The sequence below is a fragment of the Cherax quadricarinatus genome, chromosome 14, assembly GCF_038502225.1.
Source record: "Cherax quadricarinatus isolate ZL_2023a chromosome 14, ASM3850222v1, whole genome shotgun sequence".
Lineage (NCBI taxonomy): Eukaryota > Metazoa > Arthropoda > Malacostraca > Decapoda > Parastacidae > Cherax > Cherax quadricarinatus.
In genome coordinates this window covers 10,499,920-10,519,562 of record NC_091305.1, presented here as the reverse complement: position 1 = coordinate 10,519,562, position 19,643 = coordinate 10,499,920, and the positions used below count along the sequence as shown (strand labels likewise).

The window sequence follows — 19,643 nt, the reverse complement described above, 5'->3', positions numbered from 1 at the left end:
AAAAATCAAAATGGAATTCATTTGTAAAGCCTGAAAACATAACTAATAAACAAAGGAAATGTTATTTTAGTGCCAGGAATCCCTGCATTGTTTATGCTGGACCCTGTTTTGAAACTGTAATATTTTGAACTTTGTGTGAAATTGGTCAAAGTACCAATTTCTGATCACTTTATTGGGTAGTTGAAATAGTTGATTGAGCAGTTTATTGTGCTCAATCGATAAAATAGAAGTGATACTAGAGAAATAGCTAAGAATTTAGTCTACTGGAATAATGTAATTGGCATAAAATAGGAGGCAAAGTGGGCAAAATTGCCAATGCTTAAATATCTCCAATGCAATCAAATTTACGATAGTGTAATTTCGTCAATTTTCCATCAAATTTTATGCTTTTTGTTTTATTACCTTAAAAAAAAGCTTCTCTACCATTTCATAAAAAAAATAATTTTTTTTTTTTTAAATTCTTGGACCCTGTAGACAAGCTGTAGAACTGTGGGACGGACCCTCAAAGGGTTAATGCATCCCTTACTCATCCTGTAGGCAATATAATTAGAAAAGATTACAGAGGCACATAGGGGGCCCAAGAATTGGGTCCCAACATTTTGCTAGCTAATTGGGTTACAGTAGTAATGAACTATTTGCATAGTTATTAATTGGTATTGTGAAAGAGTTTCTGCATAGCCTAAAATATTTTTTTTGACTCTGTCTGGTGTGTACCTTTTATATAAGATACTAAAGAGACTGCTGCCTTATGTACTTAAATTAATTGTCAAGAGATAATTTACCTAAGAAAAAATTAGCCATTCCAGGTAGAGGGAGTAAATTTCTTCCACTCTAAGGCTGATATTTGAATTTCATACTTGTTTGTCATTGCAAATGAAATGTAAACAAGTTATTAGAAGAAATTTCATTACATCATATTGATTGAATGCTTACAATGTACAGGGTTGACTTGCATCGAGCTAGGGATGTTCCAGTGCAGATCTGGTGCCTGTGTTGATGAAGGAAAGGTCTGTGACTATTCTAATGACTGCTTTGATTCCTCTGATGAGCAGAGCTCCACATGCTCTCCATACAAGTTCCGATGTAATTTTGAAGACGGTTTGTGTAGTGACTGGAAGCCAGAGACTGAAAATACTGGTAACTGGATACTTTTGCAGGCATCATCAGATGTGATTGGAACATTACCTGCTTATGATCACACATTGTCTACTACAAATGGTAAGTCATGATTCTGAACGTGCACTTCAGTACATACTTGTTGACAAACACACTCAAATTTCTAGTACAGAGTTACGTTCGAATAATGGTACAAATCTGCCAATGCTCATTAGTCTTGTTGGAATAATGATAAAGATCTGCCAGTATATAGTAGTTGTGGAATAATATATACAGCCCTTGATAAAAATTAATATCCTCTGGGGCTCTTCATTGACCTACGGAAACCATTTGATACAGTGGACCACAATCTCCTGCACCTAAAATTAAATCATTACAGCATCAGAGGACATTCCCTCAATTACCTAAAATCTTATCTTACACAAATGAAGTCAATTCCACTATCCAGCCAGTATCTGTCGGAGTGCCCCAGGGTAGTGTCCTAGGCAGTAGACAAAGGATTACAGAGGCACATACTGGGTCCAAGGACTGCCCCAAAGTGTAAATATGTTATGAAGCATTTATATGCATTTATAAAAGTATAGTAGTACCAACACTCTTATATGGATGTGAAGCTTGGGTGGTAAATGCAGCAGCGAGGAGACGGTTGGAGGCAGTGGAGATGTCCTGTCTAAGGGCAATGTGTGGTGTAAATATTATGCAGAAAATTCGGAGTGTGGAAATTAGGAGAAGGTGTGGAGTTAATAAAAGCATTAGTCAGAGGGCAGAAGAGGGGTTGTTGAGGTGGTATGGTCATTTAGAGAGAATGGATCAAAGTAGAATGACATGGAAAGCATATAAATCTATAGGGGAAGGAAGGAGGGGTAGGGGTTGTCCTCAAAAGGGTTGGAAAGAGGGGGTAAAGGAGGTTTTGTGGGCTAGGGGCTTGGACTTCCAGCAAGCGTGCATGAGCGTATTAGATAGGAGTGAATGGAGGCGAATGATACTTGGGACCTGACGATCTGTTGGAGTGTGAGCAGGGTAATATTTAGTGAAGGGATTCAGGGAAACCGGTTATTTTCATATAGTCAGACTTGAGTCCTGGAAATGGGAAGTACAATGCCTGCACTTTAAAGGAGGGGTTTGGGATATTGGCAGTTTGGAGGGATATGTTGTGTATCTTTATACGTATATGCTTCTGAACTGTTGTATTCTGAGCACCTCTGTAAAAGCAGTGATAATGTGTGAGTGTGGTGAAAGTGTTGAATGATGATGAAAGTATTTTCTTTTTGGGGATTTTCTTTCTTTTTTGGGTCACCCTGCCTCGGTGGGAGACGGCCGACTTGTTGAAAAAAAAAAAAAAAGTGAAAAAAAGTGTGATTTGCTTTACAACTATTTCCACTTTATAGTGGTAACCTGGAACCTAACCCACTGTATAAGTGGTGCCTTCCTGTATCTGGTTATATTCATAATGAGTATTTTGTGCAGACACGAATTTAGTCACAGAAATATTACAGTATAGTTTATGTCTTTGCAAGATTTCAGGGACATCTTGCTACTTCTACTTACACTTAGGTCATGCTACACACACATGTACAAGCATATATATATATACACCCTTCTGGGTTTTCTTCTATTTTCTTTCTAGTTCTTGTTCTTGTTTATTTCCTCTTATCTCCAAGGGGAAGTGGAACAGAATTCTTCCTCCGTAAGCCATGCTTGTTGTAAGAGGCGACTAAAATGCCAGGAGCAAGAGGCTAGTAACCCCTTCTCCTGTATAAATTACTAAATTTATTAAGAGAAACTTTTGTTTTTCTTTTTGGGCCACCCTGCCTTAGTGGGATATGACCAGTTTGTTGAAAGAAGAAGAAGTGTATGTCATGTTTTAAATTGTTTATATTACTTTATATTTTGGCAAGTTGTGTTTGAATAATGGTACAGATCTACTGTTTACCTGGAGTTTGCCTGGGGGGGGGTTTTGGGGGTCAATGCCCCCATGGCTCAGTCTACAACCAGGCATCATGGTGGATCAGGGTCTGATCTACTAGGCAATTACTGCTGGCCGGACGCAATCTGACATACGAACCACAACCCAGTTGGTCATGTACTGACTTTAGGTGCCTGTCCAGTGCCTTCTTAAAGACAGCCAGGGGTCTCTTGGTAATCTCCCTTATGTATGCTTGGAGGCAGTTGAAAAGTCTTGGGCCCCAGGACACTTATTGTGTTGTCTCTCAGTGTACTCGGGGCACCCTTGCTTTTCATCGGGGGAATGTTGCATCTCCTGCCGAGTCTTTTTCTTTCTTAGGGAGTGATTTTTGTGTGTAGGTTTGGTACCAATCCCTCCAGGACCTTTCAAGTGTATATTATTATCATATATCTCTCGCCTGCATTCGAGGGAATACAGATCAAGGACCTTCAACCGTTCCCAGTAATTTAGGTGCCTTATCGTACTTATGTGCGCCGTGAAAGTTATACATATATGAGTTGTGTTGGAATATGATATGGATCTGCCAGTACATGGGAGCTTTCTATATATATCTCAAGAATGTGGCGATTATCATATGTATTTATCTCTTTAACCCTTTGACTGTTTTGGTCCTATATATACGTCTTACAAGGTACCATGTTTGATGTATATATACTCATAAATTCTAGCAGCTTCAAATCAAGCAGGAGAAAGCTGGTAGGCCCACATGTGAGAGAATGGGTCTGTGTGGTCAGTGTGCACCATATAAAAAAAATCCTGGAGCACGCAGTGCATAATGGAAAAAAAAACTCCAACTGTTTTTTTTAATTAAAATGCCGACTTTGTGGTATATTTTTGTATAGTATTTATGGTTGTATTCTCATTTTCTTGGTCTCATTTGATAGAATGGAAAACATATCATAGAAATAGAGGTGATTTTGATTGGTAAACTACAAAAAGAACCTTGAAATGGAGCTCAAAATAGAGGGAATGTTTGATTTTTGCCAATGTTCAAAAGTAAACAAATGATGTCATTGTCCAATAAATGTCTAAGTAGCCATTCTAATATGCAGTCATAAATGTCAGCAGATGGATTTATGAAGGATGAGGTTAATCATAGAATTGATGAAGGAAAAAAGGTGAGTGGTGCATTGAGGTATATGTGGAGACAAAAAATGTTATCTATGGAGGCAAAGAAGGGAATGTATGAAAGTATAGTAGTACCAACACTCTTATATGGGTGTGAAGCTTGGGTTGGAGAAGCACTTGACAGTGCCTCTCCAACTCTATCATCTGCTCTCCTTTTGCACTCTCTCACCACTCTCTTCACCTTTCTTTTACTCTCCATATACTCTACTCTTCTTATAACACTTCTGCTTTGTAAATACCTCTCATAAGCTACCTTTTTCTCTTTTATCACACCCGTTAGTTCATCATTCCACCAAAGGTAGAAAGTTGAAAGTGAACATAGAAAAGAGTAAGGTGATGAGGGTATCAAATGATTTAGATAAAGAAAACTTGGATATCAAATTGGGGAGGAGGAGTATGGAAGAAGTGAATGTTTTCAGATATTTAACAGTTGACATGTCGACAGATGGATTTATGAAGGATGAGGTTAATCATAGAATTGATGAGGGAAAAAAGGTTAGTGGTGCATTCAGGTATATGTGGAGACAAAAAATGTTATCTATGGAGGCAAAGAAGGAAATGTATGAGAGTATAGTAGTACCAACACTCTTATATGGGTGTGAAACTAGAGTTATAAATGCTGCAGCAAGGAGGCAGTTGGAGGCAGTGATGTCCCTGTCTAAGGGCAATGTGTGGTGTAAATATTATGCAGAAAATTTGGAGTGTGGAAATTAGGAGAAGGTGTGTAGTTAATAAAAGTATTAGTCAGAGGGCTGAAGAGGGGTCGTTGAGGTGGTTTGGTCATTTAGACAGAATGGATCAAAGTAGAATGACATGGAGAACATATAAATCTGTAGGGGAAGGAAGGCGGGGTAGGGGTAGTCCTTGAAAAGGTTGGAAGGAAGGGGTAAAAGAGGTTTTGTGGGCGAGGGGCTTGGACTTTCAGCAAGTGTGCATGAGCGTGTTCGATAGGAGTGAATGGAGACGAATGGTATTTGGGACCTGACGACCTGTTGGAGTGTGAGCAGGGTAATATTTAGTGAAGGGATTCAGGGAAACCGGTTATTTTTATATAGCTGGACTTGAGTCCTGGAAATGGGAAGTACAATGCCTGCACTCTAAAGGAGGTATTCAGGATATTGGATAATCTGCTTCTAATCAGGCTAGCTTGATTAGATCTTTGAAAATTGATCAAAAGTTAAATATGACCTACCATATATTGAATTTAGGGAGCAATAATTGTGGCACTGTATAAATCAAGTCTGGACAGAATTAACAAAATTATTTAAAATGGATGTTGGCTACCTTAAAATTGAGAATAATAGTTTCTGTTTCAGAAACATGTTAAAAAAGTTTACAGTAAGTTTATAATTAAGTGAAACTATCCCCAGGACACTATCTGAAGTTTAATGGTGACATACTGCATAATCGCACCACTGTTGCCCAGATCCGCTCTCCAGTTATACAAGGCATTTCCAGAGAATGTTTCTTCAGAATGTGGTACCAGTTTCTTGGTAATAAACCTGGAATCATCAGTGTTTACAAGTTTGTATTGCTTATTTTCTTTATATATAAATTACCTAATAAAACATTTCATTTATTGTATGTCAAAAAATTATGTTGTGGACTTAGCAAATGCAGTGTTAATGTGTGTGCAGAGCAGAGGTTTGAGTACAAGAGGACAGAGAAGTTGATGAAATGGTGAAGTGAAAATGGTGATAAGGGAGAAAATGTTTGCTTTCAAAATTCACATAGTGAATTCAAAATAGGAAATGAATGTGTAGATCTAATTTTTTCATTGACTTGTATATGTATGTGTACAGAGAAAAGCTGTTTATCATATATATGAATTTAGGTAATGCATTTAACAAGGTGTATACAGTAGAAAGATGGCTAGTATTTCAGATTATAGAAACGATTGAAATGTATTACCTGGAGTTTACCTGGAGAGAGTTCCAGGTAAACTCCAGGTAATACATTTCAATTGTTTCTATAATCTAAAATACTAGCCATCTTTCTACTGTATACACTTTAGATATGCATCTTAAGGTGTATATCTCTGTGTATCTACAAAGAGTTTAATCTTTATTTTAGGGATTACATATTCTTGTAGGAGGTAGGTTACTGAAAGCAGTGAAGAGTTTTTACGAGGATAGTGAGGCTCAAGTTAGAGTATGTAGGAAAGAGGGAAATTTTTTCCCAGTAAAAGTAGGCCTTAGACAAGGATGTGTGATGTCACCGTGGTTGTTTAATATATTTATAGATGGGGTTGTAAGAGAAGTAAATGCGAGGGTCTTGGCAAGAGGCGTGGAGTTAAAAGATAAAGAATCACACACAAAGTGGGAGTTGTCACAGCTGCTCTTTGCTGATGACACTGTGCTCTTGGGAGATTCTGAAGAGAAGGTGCAGAGATTGGTGGATGAATTTGGTAGGGTGTGCAAAAGAAGAAAATTAAAGGTGAATACAGGAAAGAGTAAGGTTATGAGGATAACAAAAAGATTAGGTGATGAAAGATTGAATATCAGATTGGAGGGAGAGAGTATGGAGGAGGTGAACGTATTCAGATATTTGGGAGTGGACGTGTCAGCGGATGGGTCTATGAAAGATGAGGTGAATCATAGAATTGATGAGGGAAAAAGAGTGAGTGGTGCACTTAGGAGTCTGTGGAGACAAAGAACTTTGTCCTTGGAGGCAAAGAGGGGAATGTATAAGAGTATAGTTTTACCAACGCTCTTATATGGGTGTGAAGCGTGGGTGATGAATGTTGCAGCGAGGAGAAGGCTGGAGGCAGTGGAGATGTCATGTCTGAGGGCAATGTGTGGTGTGAATATAATGCAGAGAATTCGTAGTTTGGAAGTTAGGAGGAGGTGCGGGATTACCAAAACTGTTGTCCAGAGGGCTGAGGAAGGGTTGTTGAGGTGGTTCGGACATGTAGAGAGAATGGAGCGAAACAGAATGACTTCAAGAGTGTATCAGTCTGTAGTGGAAGGAAGGCGGGGTAGGGGTCGGCCTAGGAAGGGTTGGAGGGAGGGGGTAAAGGAGGTTTTGTGTGCGAGGGGCTTGGACTTCCAGCAGGCATGCGTGAGCGTGTTTGATAGGAGTGAATGGAGACAAATGGTTTTTAATACTTGACGTGCTGTTGGAGTGTGAGCAAAGTAACATTTATGAAGGGATTCAGGGAAACCGGCAGGCCGGACTTGAGTCCTGGAGATGGGAAGTACAGTGCCTGCACTCTGAAGGAGGGGTGTTAATGTTGCAGTTTAAAAACTGTAGTGTAAAGCACCCTTCTGGCAAGACAGTGATGGAGTGAATGATGGTGAAAGTTTTTCTTTTTCGGGCCACCCTGCCTTGGTGGGAATCGGCCGGTGTGATAATAAAAAAAAAAAATATTCTTGATAAAAGTGTACAGGTGATTTGCAAGTTTAATGACCCATGGTCAATCAACCTGGCATGCTGTCTGTTGAAAAGCTGTAAAAAAAATTGAGGAGAGTCTTAGGTTAGGGTATGAATATTTTGCAGAAAATAAGGAATGAAGAAATGAATTGGTGTGGTGATATAGCAGGTAAAATTTAGATTGGAAGAGGGGTGGAGATGGTTTGGTCATGTAAAGTGAATGAGCCAGACTGATTAGGAGAGAATATAAATCTGGGGAAGTATTTAAGGACAGTACCTTGAGCATCCAGCAACTGAGTGTGTTAGTGATTGAAGGTGAGTGGTGTTTGACAATGAGTGCTGTTAGAGTGTGATCATAGTAATACTTTATTTAAAAAAGGGTTCAGGGAAACTGGATAACTGTACTGGAATAGCAGAATTAGGAAGTGCAGTATAATGTGTACACTTTGCTAGTTAAGTTGGGATGTTATGATTCAATGGGTCATTATTGGATTATATTTGCACCTGGTTTTTGGAAAGACAGCTTGAACACAGGTATCACATGGGTAGATAGTTTATAACTACTGAATGAAATTTTCTTTCTTTTTCAGACGATATACTTATTATGAAAATGGGTTAGAACTCCTAACACAGCTTGATACGACTGTGAAAAATGTATGGCTAAAAATCAATCTTCCACTACATAATAATAGTAATTTGCAGGATTATGTGGTGAGTAATCCAGAGTTTGCTAAGCTACAGTATAAAAATCTTTTTAACAAACCAGAGCTTGATACTGTACAAATGCATCTTCCTTATGTGATACTCCTCACAAGAGAATTCCTTTCTGAGCTCCACAAAGCAAATCTTATCTAAAAATTTCTGTTTCAAGTCTCTCCTCTTACTTATTTTCTTTGCTGTACTCTCTTTAATACCCATTTTCTTGCAGGTATTGCTTTTTGAAGTTCTTGCTAAAGCATTACTTAGCTTTTTAAAGCAGTGACCATCTCCCACTTCAGTATATTGACCTGAAAAAGAAACACTTTCACTATCACTTATTCTTGCCAGAGGCATCTCAATATTATAGCTCGGTTGCCCCTCAAAATTGCAGTATCCTCTCCCATCCTTCAGAGTGCAGGCACTGTACTTCTACCTCCAGGACTAAAGTCTGCCTAACCAGTTTCCATGAATCCCTTCATGAATGTTTCCTCATTCACACTCCAGCAGCGTGTCAGGTTATGAAAAACACATGCCTCCACTCATTCCTATCTAACATGCTCATGCCTCCTTTACCCCTTCCCTCCAACCTTTCATAGGATGACCCCCTACCCCACCTTCCCTCCACTACAGATTTATACACCCTCCAAGTAATCCTGTTTTCCTTCATTCTCTCTGAATGCCCAGACCTCCTCAATAACCCCGCACCTTCTCCTAATCGCCAACTATGTATTCTCTGTAGAATATTCACAGAAACCACCCAGGAAGGTACTACCATCCTTCCAAGTGAGTGTAAAATGAGACCCTGTAATTGTTTTACATGATGGTAGGATTGCTGGTGTCTTTTGTCTGTTTCATAAATATGCAAGATTACAGGTACACAATTATTTATACACACTCATCTGAGTTTTCTTTGATTTTATCTTAATAGTTCTTGTTCTTATTACTTTTCCTTTTATATTCATAGGGAAGTGGAATAAGAATCTTTCCTCCGTAAGCCATGCGTGTTGTAAAAGTCAACCAAAATGCTGGGAACAATGGGCTAGTAACCCCTTTTCCTGTAAAGATTACTAAAAAGAAGAAGAAAATTGTCAAAGTGGGATGTCTGAATGTGTGTGGATGTTGTGCGAATGATAAGAAATAGATGATTGTGGATGCTATGAATGAGAAGCTAGATGTCCTGGCTTTAAGTGAAACAAAGCTGAAGGGGGTGGGAGAGTTTCAGTGGAGAGAAGTAAATGGGATTAGGTCAGGGGTTTCAAATAGAGCTAAAGAAGGAGTAGCAATAATGTTGAAAGATAAGCTATGGCAGGAAAAGAGGGAGTATAAATGTATTAATTCAAGGATTATGTAGAGTAAAATAAAGGTTGGATGTGAAAAGTGGGTTATAGTAAGCGTATATGCACCTTGAAGAGGGTTGGAATAGTTTTAAAAATGCAGTATTAGAATGTGGGGCAGAAGTTTGTGGTTATAGGAGGGTGGGGGCAGGAGGAAAGAGGAGTGATTGGTGGAATGATGAAGTAAAGGGTGTGATAAAAGAGAAAAAGGTAGCTTACGAGAGGTTTTTACAAAGCAGAAGTGCTATAAGAAGAGCAGAGTATATGGAGAGTAAAAGAAAGGTGAAGAGAGTGGTGAGAGAGTGCAAAAGGAGAGCAGATGAAAGAGTGGGAGAGGCACTGTCAAGAAATTTTAATGAAAATAAGAAAAAATTTTGGAGTGAGTTAAACAAGTTAAGAAAGCCTAGGGAAAGTATGGATTTGTCAGTTAAAAACAGAGTAGGGGAGTTAGTAGATGGGGAGAGGGAGGTATTAGGTAGATGGCGAGAATATTTTGAGGAACTTTTAAATGTTAAGGAAGAAAGGGAGGCGTTAATTTCATGCACTGGCCAGGGAGGTATACCATCTTTTAGGAGTGAAGAAGAGCAGACTGTAAGTGTGGTGGAGGTACGTGAGGCATTACGTAAAATGAAAGGGGGTAAAGCAGCTGGAACTGATGGGATCATGACAGAAATGTTAAAAGCAGGGGGGGATATAGTGTTGGAGTGGTTGGTACTTTTGTTTAATAAATGTTTGAAAGAGGGGAAGGTACCTAGGGATTGGCGGAGAGCATGTATAGTCCCTTTATATAAAGGGAAAGGGGACAAAAGAGATTGTAAAAATTATAGAGGAATAAGTTTACTGAGTATACCAGGAAAAGTATACGGTAGGGTTATAATTGAAAGAATTAGAGGTAAGACAGAATGTAGAATTGCGGACGAACAAGGAGGTTTCAGAGTGGGTAGGGGATGTGTAGATCAAGTGTTTACATTGAAGCATATATGTGAACAGTATTTAGATAAAGGTAGGGAAGTTTTTATTGCATTTATGGATTTAGAAAAGGCATATGATAGAGTGGATAGAGGAGCAATGTGGCAGATGTTGCAAGTATATGGAATAGGTGGTAAGTTAATAAATGCTGTAAAGAGCTTTTATGAGGATAGTGAGGCTCAGGTTAGGGTGTGTAGAAAAGAGGGAGAATACTTCCCGGTAAAAGTAGGTCTTAGACAGGGATGTGTAATGTCACCATGGTTGTTTAATATATTTATAGATGGGGTTGTAAAAGAAGTAAATGCTAGGGTGTTCGGGAGAGGGGTGGGATTAAATTATGGGGAATCAAATTCAAAATGGGAATTGACACAGTTACTTTTTGCTGATGATACTGTGCTTATGGGAGATTCTAAAGAAAAATTGCAAAGGTTAGTGGATGAGTTTGAGAATGTGTGTAAAGGTAGAAAGTTGAAAGTGAACATAGAAAAGAGTAAGGTGATGAGGGTATCAAATGATTTAGATAAAGAAAAATTGGATATCAAATTGGGGAGGAGGAGTATGGAAGAAGTGAATGTTTTCAGATACTTGGGAGTTGACGTGTCGGCGGATGGATTTATGAAGGATGAGGTTAATCATAGAATTGATGAGGGAAAAAAGGTGAGTGGTGCGTTGAGGTATATGTGGAGTCAAAAAACGTTATCTATGGAGGCAAAGAAGGGAATGTATGAAAGTATAGTAGTACCAACACTCTTATATGGATGTGAAGCTTGGGTGGTAAATGCAGCAGCGAGGAGACGGTTGGAGGCAGTGGAGATGTCCTGTCTAAGGGCAATGTGTGGTGTAAATATTATGCAGAAAATTCGGAGTGTGGAAATTAGGAGAAGGTGTGGAGTTAATAAAAGCATTAGTCAGAGGGCAGAAGAGGGGTTGTTGAGGTGGTTTGGTCATTTAGAGAGAATGGATCAAAGTAGAATGACATGGAAAGCATATAAATCTATAGGGGAAGGAAAGAGGGGTAGGGGTCGTCCTCGAAAGGGTTGGAAAGAGGGGGTAAAGGAGGTTTTGTGGGTGAGGGGCTTGGACTTCCAGCAAGCGTGCATGAGCGTGTTAGATAGGAGTGAATGGAGACGAATGATACTTGGGACCTGACGATCTGTTGGAGTGTGAGCAGGGTAATATTTAGTGAAGGGATTCAGGGAAACCGGTTATTTTCATATAGTCGGACTTGAGTCCTGGAAATGGGAAGTACAATGCCTGCACTTTAAAGGAGGGGTTTGGGATATTGGCAGTTTGGAGGGATATGTTGTGTATCTCTATACGTATATGCTTCTAAACTGTTATATTCTGAGCACCTCTGCAAAAGCAGTGATAATGTGTGAGTGTGGTGAAAGTGTTGAATGATGATGAAAGTATTTTCTTTTTGGGGATTTTCTTTCTTTTTTTGGGTCACCCTGCCTCGGTGGGAGACGACCGACTTGTTTAAAAAAAAAAAAAAAAAAAAAAAATATGCACCTGGAGAAGAGAGAAGTATAGAGGAGAGAGAGAGGTTTTGGGAATTGTTGAGTGTGTGGTGAATTTTGAACCAAGTGTGAAAGTACTTGTGGTTGGGGATTTCAATGCTAAAGTGAATAAAAATGTTGTGGAGGGAGTAGTAGGTAAATTTGGGGTGCCAGGGGTAAATGAAAATGGGGAGTCTTTAATTGAGCCATGTGTAGAAAGAGGTTTGGTAATAAGTAATACATATTTTATGAAAAAGAGGATAAATAAATATACAAGGTATGATATAGCACATAATGAAAGTAGTTTGTTAGATTATATATTGATGGATAAAAGGTTGATGGGTTGGCTTCAGGATGTACATGTTTATAGAGGGGGCAACTGATATATCGGATCATTATTTAGTTGTAGCTACAGTTAGAGTAAGAGGTAGATGGGACAAAAGGAAAATGGCAACAAGTAAGAGAGAGGCAAAAGTGTATAAACTAAGGGAGGAAGAAGTTCAGGTGAGATATGAGCAACTATTGGCAGAAAGGTGGGTTAGTGCAAGTATGAGTAGTGGGGGGGGGGAGTTGAAGAGGGTTCTAATAGTTTTAAAAGTGCAGTATTAGAATGTGGGGCAGAAGTTTGTGGTTATAGAAGGGTGGGTGCAGGAGGAAAGAGGAGTGATTGGTGGAATGATGAAGTAAAGGGTGTGATAAAAGAGAAAAAGGTAGCTTATGAGAAATTTTAACAAAGCAGCAGTGTTATAAGAAGAGCAGAGTATATGGAGAGTAAAAGAAAGATGAAGAGAGTGGTGAGAGAGTGCAAAAGGAAAGCAGATGATAGAGTGGGAGAGGCACTGTGAAGATATTTTGATGAAAATAAGAAAAATTTTTTGAAGTGAGATAAACAGGTTAAGAATGCCTAGGGAACAAATGGATTTGTCAGTTAAAAACAGAGTAGGGGAGTTAGTAGATGGGGAGATGGAGGTATTGGGCAGATGGTGGGAATGCCAGGGTGGTATACCATTTTTTAGGAGTGAAGAGCAGGATGTGAGTGTGGGGGAGGTGCATGAGGCATTACGTAGAATGAAAGGGGGTAAAGCAGCTGGAACTGATAGGATCATGATAGAAATGTTAAAAGCAGGGGTGGATATAGTGTTGGAGTGGTTGGTATTTTTGTTTATTAAATGTATGAAAGAGGGGAAGGTACCTAGGGATTGGCAGAGAGCATGTATAATTCCTTTATATAAAGTGAAGGGGGACAAAAGAGATTGTAAAAATTATAGAGGAATAAGTTTACTGAGTATACCAGAAAAAGTGTATGATAGGGTTATTTTTGAAAGAATTAGAGGCAAGACAGAATGTAGGATTGCAGATGATCTACACATCTATGATGTGTAGACCAAGTGTTTACATTGAAGCATATGTGTGAACAGTATTTAGATAAAGATAGGGAAGTTTTCATTGCATTTATGGATTTAGAAAAGGCATATGATAGAGTGGATACATGAGCAATGTGGCAGATGTTGCAAGTATATGGAATAGGTAGTAAGTTACTAAATGCTGTAAAGAGTTTTTATGAGGACAGTAAGGCTCAGGTTAGGGTGTGTAGTAGAGAGGGAGACTACATCCCAGTGAAGGTGGGTCTTTGATAGGGATGTGTAATGTCACCATGGTAGTTCAATATATTTATAGATGGGGTTGTAAAAGAAGTAAATGCTAGGGTGTTCGGGATTAAATTATGGGGAATCTAATACAAAATGGGAATTGACACAGTTACTTTTTGCTGATGATACTGTGCTTATTGGAGATTCTAAAGAAAAGTTACAAAGGTTAGTGGACGAGTTTGGGAGAATGTGTAAAGGTAGAAAGTTGAAAGTGAGCATAGAAAAGAGTAAGGTGATGAGGATATCAAATGATTTAGATAAAGAAAAATTGGATATCAAATTGGAGAGTAGGAGTATGGAAGAAGTGAATGTTTTCAGATATTTGGGAGTTGATGTGTCAGCAGATGGATGTATGAAGGATGAGGCTAACCAAAGAATTGATGAAGGAAAAAAGGCGAGTGCTGCATTGAGGTATATGTGGAGACAGAAAACATTATCTATGGAGGCAGAGAAGGGAATGTATGAAAGTATAGTGGTACCAACACTCTTATATGGGTGTGAAGCTTGGGTTGTAAATGCTGCAGTGAGGAGGCAGTTGGAGGTGGTGGAAATGTCCTGTCTAAGGGCAGTGTGTGGTGTAAATATTATGCAGAGAATTCAGAGTGTGGAAATTAGGAGAAGGTGTGGAGTTAATAAAAGTATTAGTCAGAGGGCTGAAGAGGGGTTGTTGAAGTGGTTTGGTCATTTAGAGTGAATGGATCAAAGTAGAACGACATGGAGAGTTTATAAATCTGTAGGGGAAGGAAGACGGGATGGGGGTCGTCCTCGAAAATGTTGGAGGGAGGGGGTAAAGGAGGTTTTGTGGGTGAGGGGCTTGGACTTCCAGCAAGCATGTGCGAGCATGTTAGGTAGGAGTGAATGGAGACGAGTGGTATTTGGGACCTGACAAGCTGTTGGACTGTGAGCAGGGTAATGTTTTGTGAAGGGATTCAGGGAAACCAGTTAGTTTTTACATTGCTGGACTTGAGTCCTGGAAATGGGAAGTACAGTGCCTGCACTTTAGAGGAGGGGTTTGGGTTATTGACAGTTTGGAGGGATGTGTTGTGTATCTTTTTATGTATATGCTTCTAAACTGTTGTGTTCTGGACACCTTTGCAAAAACAGTGATTATGTATGAGTAAGGTGAAAATGTTGAATGATGATGAAATATTTTCTTTTTTGAGATTTTCTTTCTTTATGTGTCACCGTGCCTCGGTGGGAGACGGCCAACTTGTTAAAAAAAAAAAAAATGATCTCAGACATTACATCTCCACTGCCTCCAGCTTCCTTTTTCAACATTTAAAAAACCCATTTCACACCCATATAAGATGCATCAGTACACTACCTACCTTTTTCCCCCCTCCCTCATCATTTTTTTCATAGATCCATCACTGACAGATCCACTCCCAAATATTGGACCATATTCCCTCCTTCCAGTCTGATATCCAGTCTTTCCTTACCTTAATTTTTTGTTGCCCTCATCACTTTGCACTTTCATATGTTCACTTAATTTCCTTCTTTTGCTTACCCTCCGAAATTCGTTTGCTAATTTTTGCAACTTCTCTTCCGAATCTCCCAAAAGCATTGTCATCGGCAGATACCAATTGCGACAACTCCCATTTTGTATTACATTCTTTATCTCTTAATTTCACACCTCTCCCCAACACCCTAGCATTCACTTCTTTTACAACCCCCTCTGTAAATATGTTAAGCAACCAAAGGTGATATCTTGTATTCCTGTCTAAGGCCTGTTTTTATTGGAAAATAATCTCCCTCTCCTACATCCCCTAACCTGAACCTCGCTATCCTCATAAAAACTCTTAACTGCTTTAAGTAACCTACCACCTGTTTCATACAACATGCAACATTTGCCACATTGCTCCCCTATCCACCCTATCATATGTAGTATTTTCTGTATCCATAAATGCAACAAAAATTTTTTTTTAACATGTTGGCCATCTCCTACCAAGGCAGGGTTACCCAAAAAAAAAGAAACACTGTCACCATCATTCACACATCACTGTCTTTGCAGAGGTGCCCAGATAAGACAGTTCAGATGTCACCCCAATCAGGCAATATCCCAAACCCCACCTTTAAAGTGTACTTCCCATCTCCAGAACTCAAGTCCAGCTAACCAGTTTCCCTGAATCCCTTCACAAAATATTACTCTGCTCACACTCCAATGGTTCATTAAGTCCCAAAAACCATTTGTCTCCATTCACTCCTAACACGCTTACACATGTCTGCTGTATATCCGAGCAAGCCCGTTGCACCCAGAACCTCTTTTACCCCCTCCCTCCATCCTTTTCTAGGATGACCCCTATTCTTCCTTCCCTCCACTACATATATATACCCTCCAAGTCATCCTGTTTTCCTCTATCCTCTCTAAATGACCAAACCACCTCAACAACCCCCTCCTCAGCCCTCTGAATAATACCTTTGAACCAAGTGAGAGAGTAATTGTGGTAGGGGACCTGAATGCTAAAGTAGGAGAAACTTTTAGAGAGGGTGTGGTAGGTAAGTTTGGGGTGCCAGGTGTAAATGATAATGGGAGCCCTTTGATTGAACTTTGTATAGAAAGGGGTTTAGTTATAGGTAATACATATTTTAAGAAAAAGAGGATAAATAAGTATACAAGATATGATGTAGGGCGAAATGACAGTAGTTTGTTGGATTATGTATTGGTAGATAAAAGACTGTTGAGTAGACTTCAGGATGTACATGTTTATAGAGGGGCCACAGATATATCAGATCACTTTCTAGTTGTAGCTACACTGAGAGTAAAAGGTAGATGGGATACAAGGAGAATAGAAGCATCAGGGAAGAGAGAGGTGAAGGTTTATAAACTAAAAGAGGAGGCAGTTAGGATAAGATATAAACAGCTATTGGAGGATAGATGGGCTAATCAGAGCATAGGCAATGGGGTCGAAGAGGTATGGGGTAGGTTTAAAAATGTAGTGTTAAGAGTGTTCAGCAGAAGTTTGTGGTTACAGGAAAGTGGGTGCAGGAGGGAAGAGGAGCGATTGGTGGAATGATGATGTAAAGAGAGTAGTAAGGGAGAAAAAGTTAGCATATGAGAAGTTTTTACAAAGTAGAAGTAATGCAAGGAGGGAAGAGTATATGGAGAAAAAGAGAGAGGTTAAGAGAGTGGTGAAGCAATGTAAAAAGAGAGCAAATGAGAGAGTGGGTGAGATGTTATCAACAAATTTTGTTGAAAATAAGAAAAAGTTTTGGAGTGAGATTAACAAGTTAAGGAAGCCTAGAGAACAAATAGATTTGTCAGTTAAAAATAGGAGAGGAGAGTTATTAAATGGAGAATTAGAGGTATTGGGAAGATGGAGGGAATATTTTGAGGAATTGTTAAATGTTGATGAAGATAGAGAAGCTGTGATTTCGTGTATAGGGCAAGGAGGAATAACATCTTGTAGGAGTGAGGAAGAGCCAGTTGTGAGTGTGGGGGAAGTTAGTGAGGCAGTAGGTAAAATGAAAGGGGGTAAGGCAGCCGGGATTGATGGGATAAAGATAGAAATGTTAAAAGCAGGTGGGGATATAGTTTTGGAGTGGTTGGTGCAATTATTTAATAAATGTATGGAAGAGGGTAAGGTACCTAGGGATTGGCAGAGAGCATGCATAGTTCCTTTGTATAAAGGCAAAGGGGACAAAAAAGAGTGCAAAAATTATAGGGGGATAAGTCTGTTGAATATACCTGGTAAAGTGTATTGTAGAGTTATTATTGAAAGAATTAAGAGTAAGACGGAGAATAGGATAGCAGATGAACAAGGAGGCTTTAGGAAAGGTAGGGGATGTGTGGACCAGGTGTTTACAGTGAAACATATAAGTGAACAGTATTTAGATAAGGCTAAAGAGGTCTTTGTGGCATTTATGGATTTGGAAAAGGCGCATGACAGGGTGGATAGGGGGGCAATGTGGCAGATGTTGCAGGTGTATGATGTAGGAGGTAGGTTACTGAAAGCAGTGAAGGGTTTTTACGAGGATAGTGAGGCTCAAGTTAGAGTATGTAGGAAAGAGGGAAATTATTTCCCAGTAAAAGTAGGCCTTAGACAAGGATGTGTGATGTCACCGTGGTTGTTTAATATATTTATAGATGAGGTTGTAAGAAAAGTAAATGCGAGGGTCTTGGCAAGAGGCGTGGAGTTAAAAGATAAAGAATCACACATAAAGTGGGAGTTGTCACAGCTGCTCTTTGCTGATGACACTGTGCTCTTGGGAGATTCTGAAGAGAAGCTGCAGAGATTGGTGGATGAATTTGGTAGGGTGTGCAAAAGAAGAAAATTAAAAGTGAATACAGGAAAGAGTAAGGTAATGAGGATAACAAAAAGATTAGGTGATGAAAGATTGGATATCAGATTGGAGGGAGAGAGTATGGAGGAGGTGAATGTATTCAGATATTTGGGAGTGGACGTGTCAGCGGATGGGTCTATGAAAGATTAAGTGAATCATAGAATTGATGAGGGAAAAAGGGTGAGTGGTGCACTTAGGAGTCTTTGGAGACAAAGAACTTTGTCCTTGGAGGCAAAGAGGGGAATGTATGAGAGTATAATTTTACCAACGCTTTTATATGGGTGTGAAGCATGGGTGATGAATGTTGCAGCGAGGAGAAGGCTGGAGGCAGTAGAGATGTCATGTCTGAGGGCAATGTGTGGTGTGAATATAATGCAGAGAATTCGTAGTTTGGAAGTTAGGAGGAGGTGCGGGATTACCAAAACTGTTGTCCAGAGGGCTGAGGAAGGGTTGTTGAGGTGGTTCGGACATGTAGAGAGAATGGAGCAAAACAGAATGACTTCAAGAGTGTATCAGTCTGTAGTGGAAGGAAGGTGGGGTAGGGGTCGGCCTAGGAAAGGTTGGAGGGAGGGGGTAAAGGAGGTTTTGTGTGCGAGGGGCTTGGACTTCCAGCAGGCATGCGTGAGCATGTTTGATAGGAGTGAATGGAGACAAATGGTTTTTAATACTTGATGTGCTGTTGGAGTGTGAGCAAAGTAACATTTATGAAGGGGTTCAGGGAAACCGGCAGGCCGGACTTGAGTCCTGGAGATGGGAAGTACAGTGCCTGCACTCTGAAGGAGCGGTGTTGCAGTTTAAAAACTGTAGTGTAAAGCACCCTTCTGGCAAGACAGTGATGGAGTGAATGATGGTGAAAGTTTTTCTTTTTCGGGCCACCCTTCCTTGGTGGGAATCGGCCAGTGTGATAATAATAAAAAAATAAAAAATAATAAACTCTACACCACCTCCTAATTTCCACACCACGAATTCTCTGCATAACATTTACACCACGCATTGCCCTTAAACACGACATCTCCACTGCCTCCAGCTTCCTTCTTGCTGCAGCATTTACAACCCATGCTTCACACTTGTATAATTGTGTTGGTACCACTATACTCTCATACATTCCCTTCTTTGCCTTCATGGATATGTTCTTTGTCTCCACAGATACCTCAGTGCACCATCCACCCTTTTTTCTTTATTAATTCTGTGGTTTACCTCATCCTTCATAAACCCATCCACTGACAAGTCTACTCTCAAATATCTGAATACATTCACTTCTTTCATACTCCCTCCCTCAAATGTGATATCCAAGTTTTCTTTACCTAACTCATTTGACACCCTCATCCTCACTGCTTTTATGAATAAGGAAAACTTTTTTACCTTTTTTTTAAATATTATTCAATTATATGCTTTAATGTAAACACTTGGTCTACACATTCCCGAACTTTCTTAAACCTCCTTGTTCATCTGCAGTCCTGCTCTCTGTCTTACCCTTAATTCTTTCAATAATAACTCTACCATACACTTTACCTAGTATATTTAACAGGCTTATTTCCCTATAATGCTTACTCTCTCTTTTGTCCCCTTTTCCTTTATACAAAGGAGCTGTTATGCATAACCTCTGCCAATCCCTAGGTACCTTCCCCTT

General features: G+C 39.5%; 1 protein-coding gene across 2 annotated transcripts in view; it reads left to right on the top strand.

The window, feature by feature from the left end:
- Positions 1-19,643, top strand: part of LOC128698674 (MAM and LDL-receptor class A domain-containing protein 1) — a 696,795-nt gene that overhangs the window by 601,524 nt on the left and 75,628 nt on the right. For both annotated transcript variants that reach the window (XM_070084847.1, XM_070084846.1), the window contains exons 83-85: positions 943-1,218; positions 5,581-5,734; positions 8,173-8,293. In XM_070084847.1, coding sequence (XP_069940948.1) covers positions 943-1,218; positions 5,581-5,734; positions 8,173-8,293 — 551 coding nt within the window. The remainder of the gene's footprint in view (positions 1-942; positions 1,219-5,580; positions 5,735-8,172; positions 8,294-19,643) is intronic.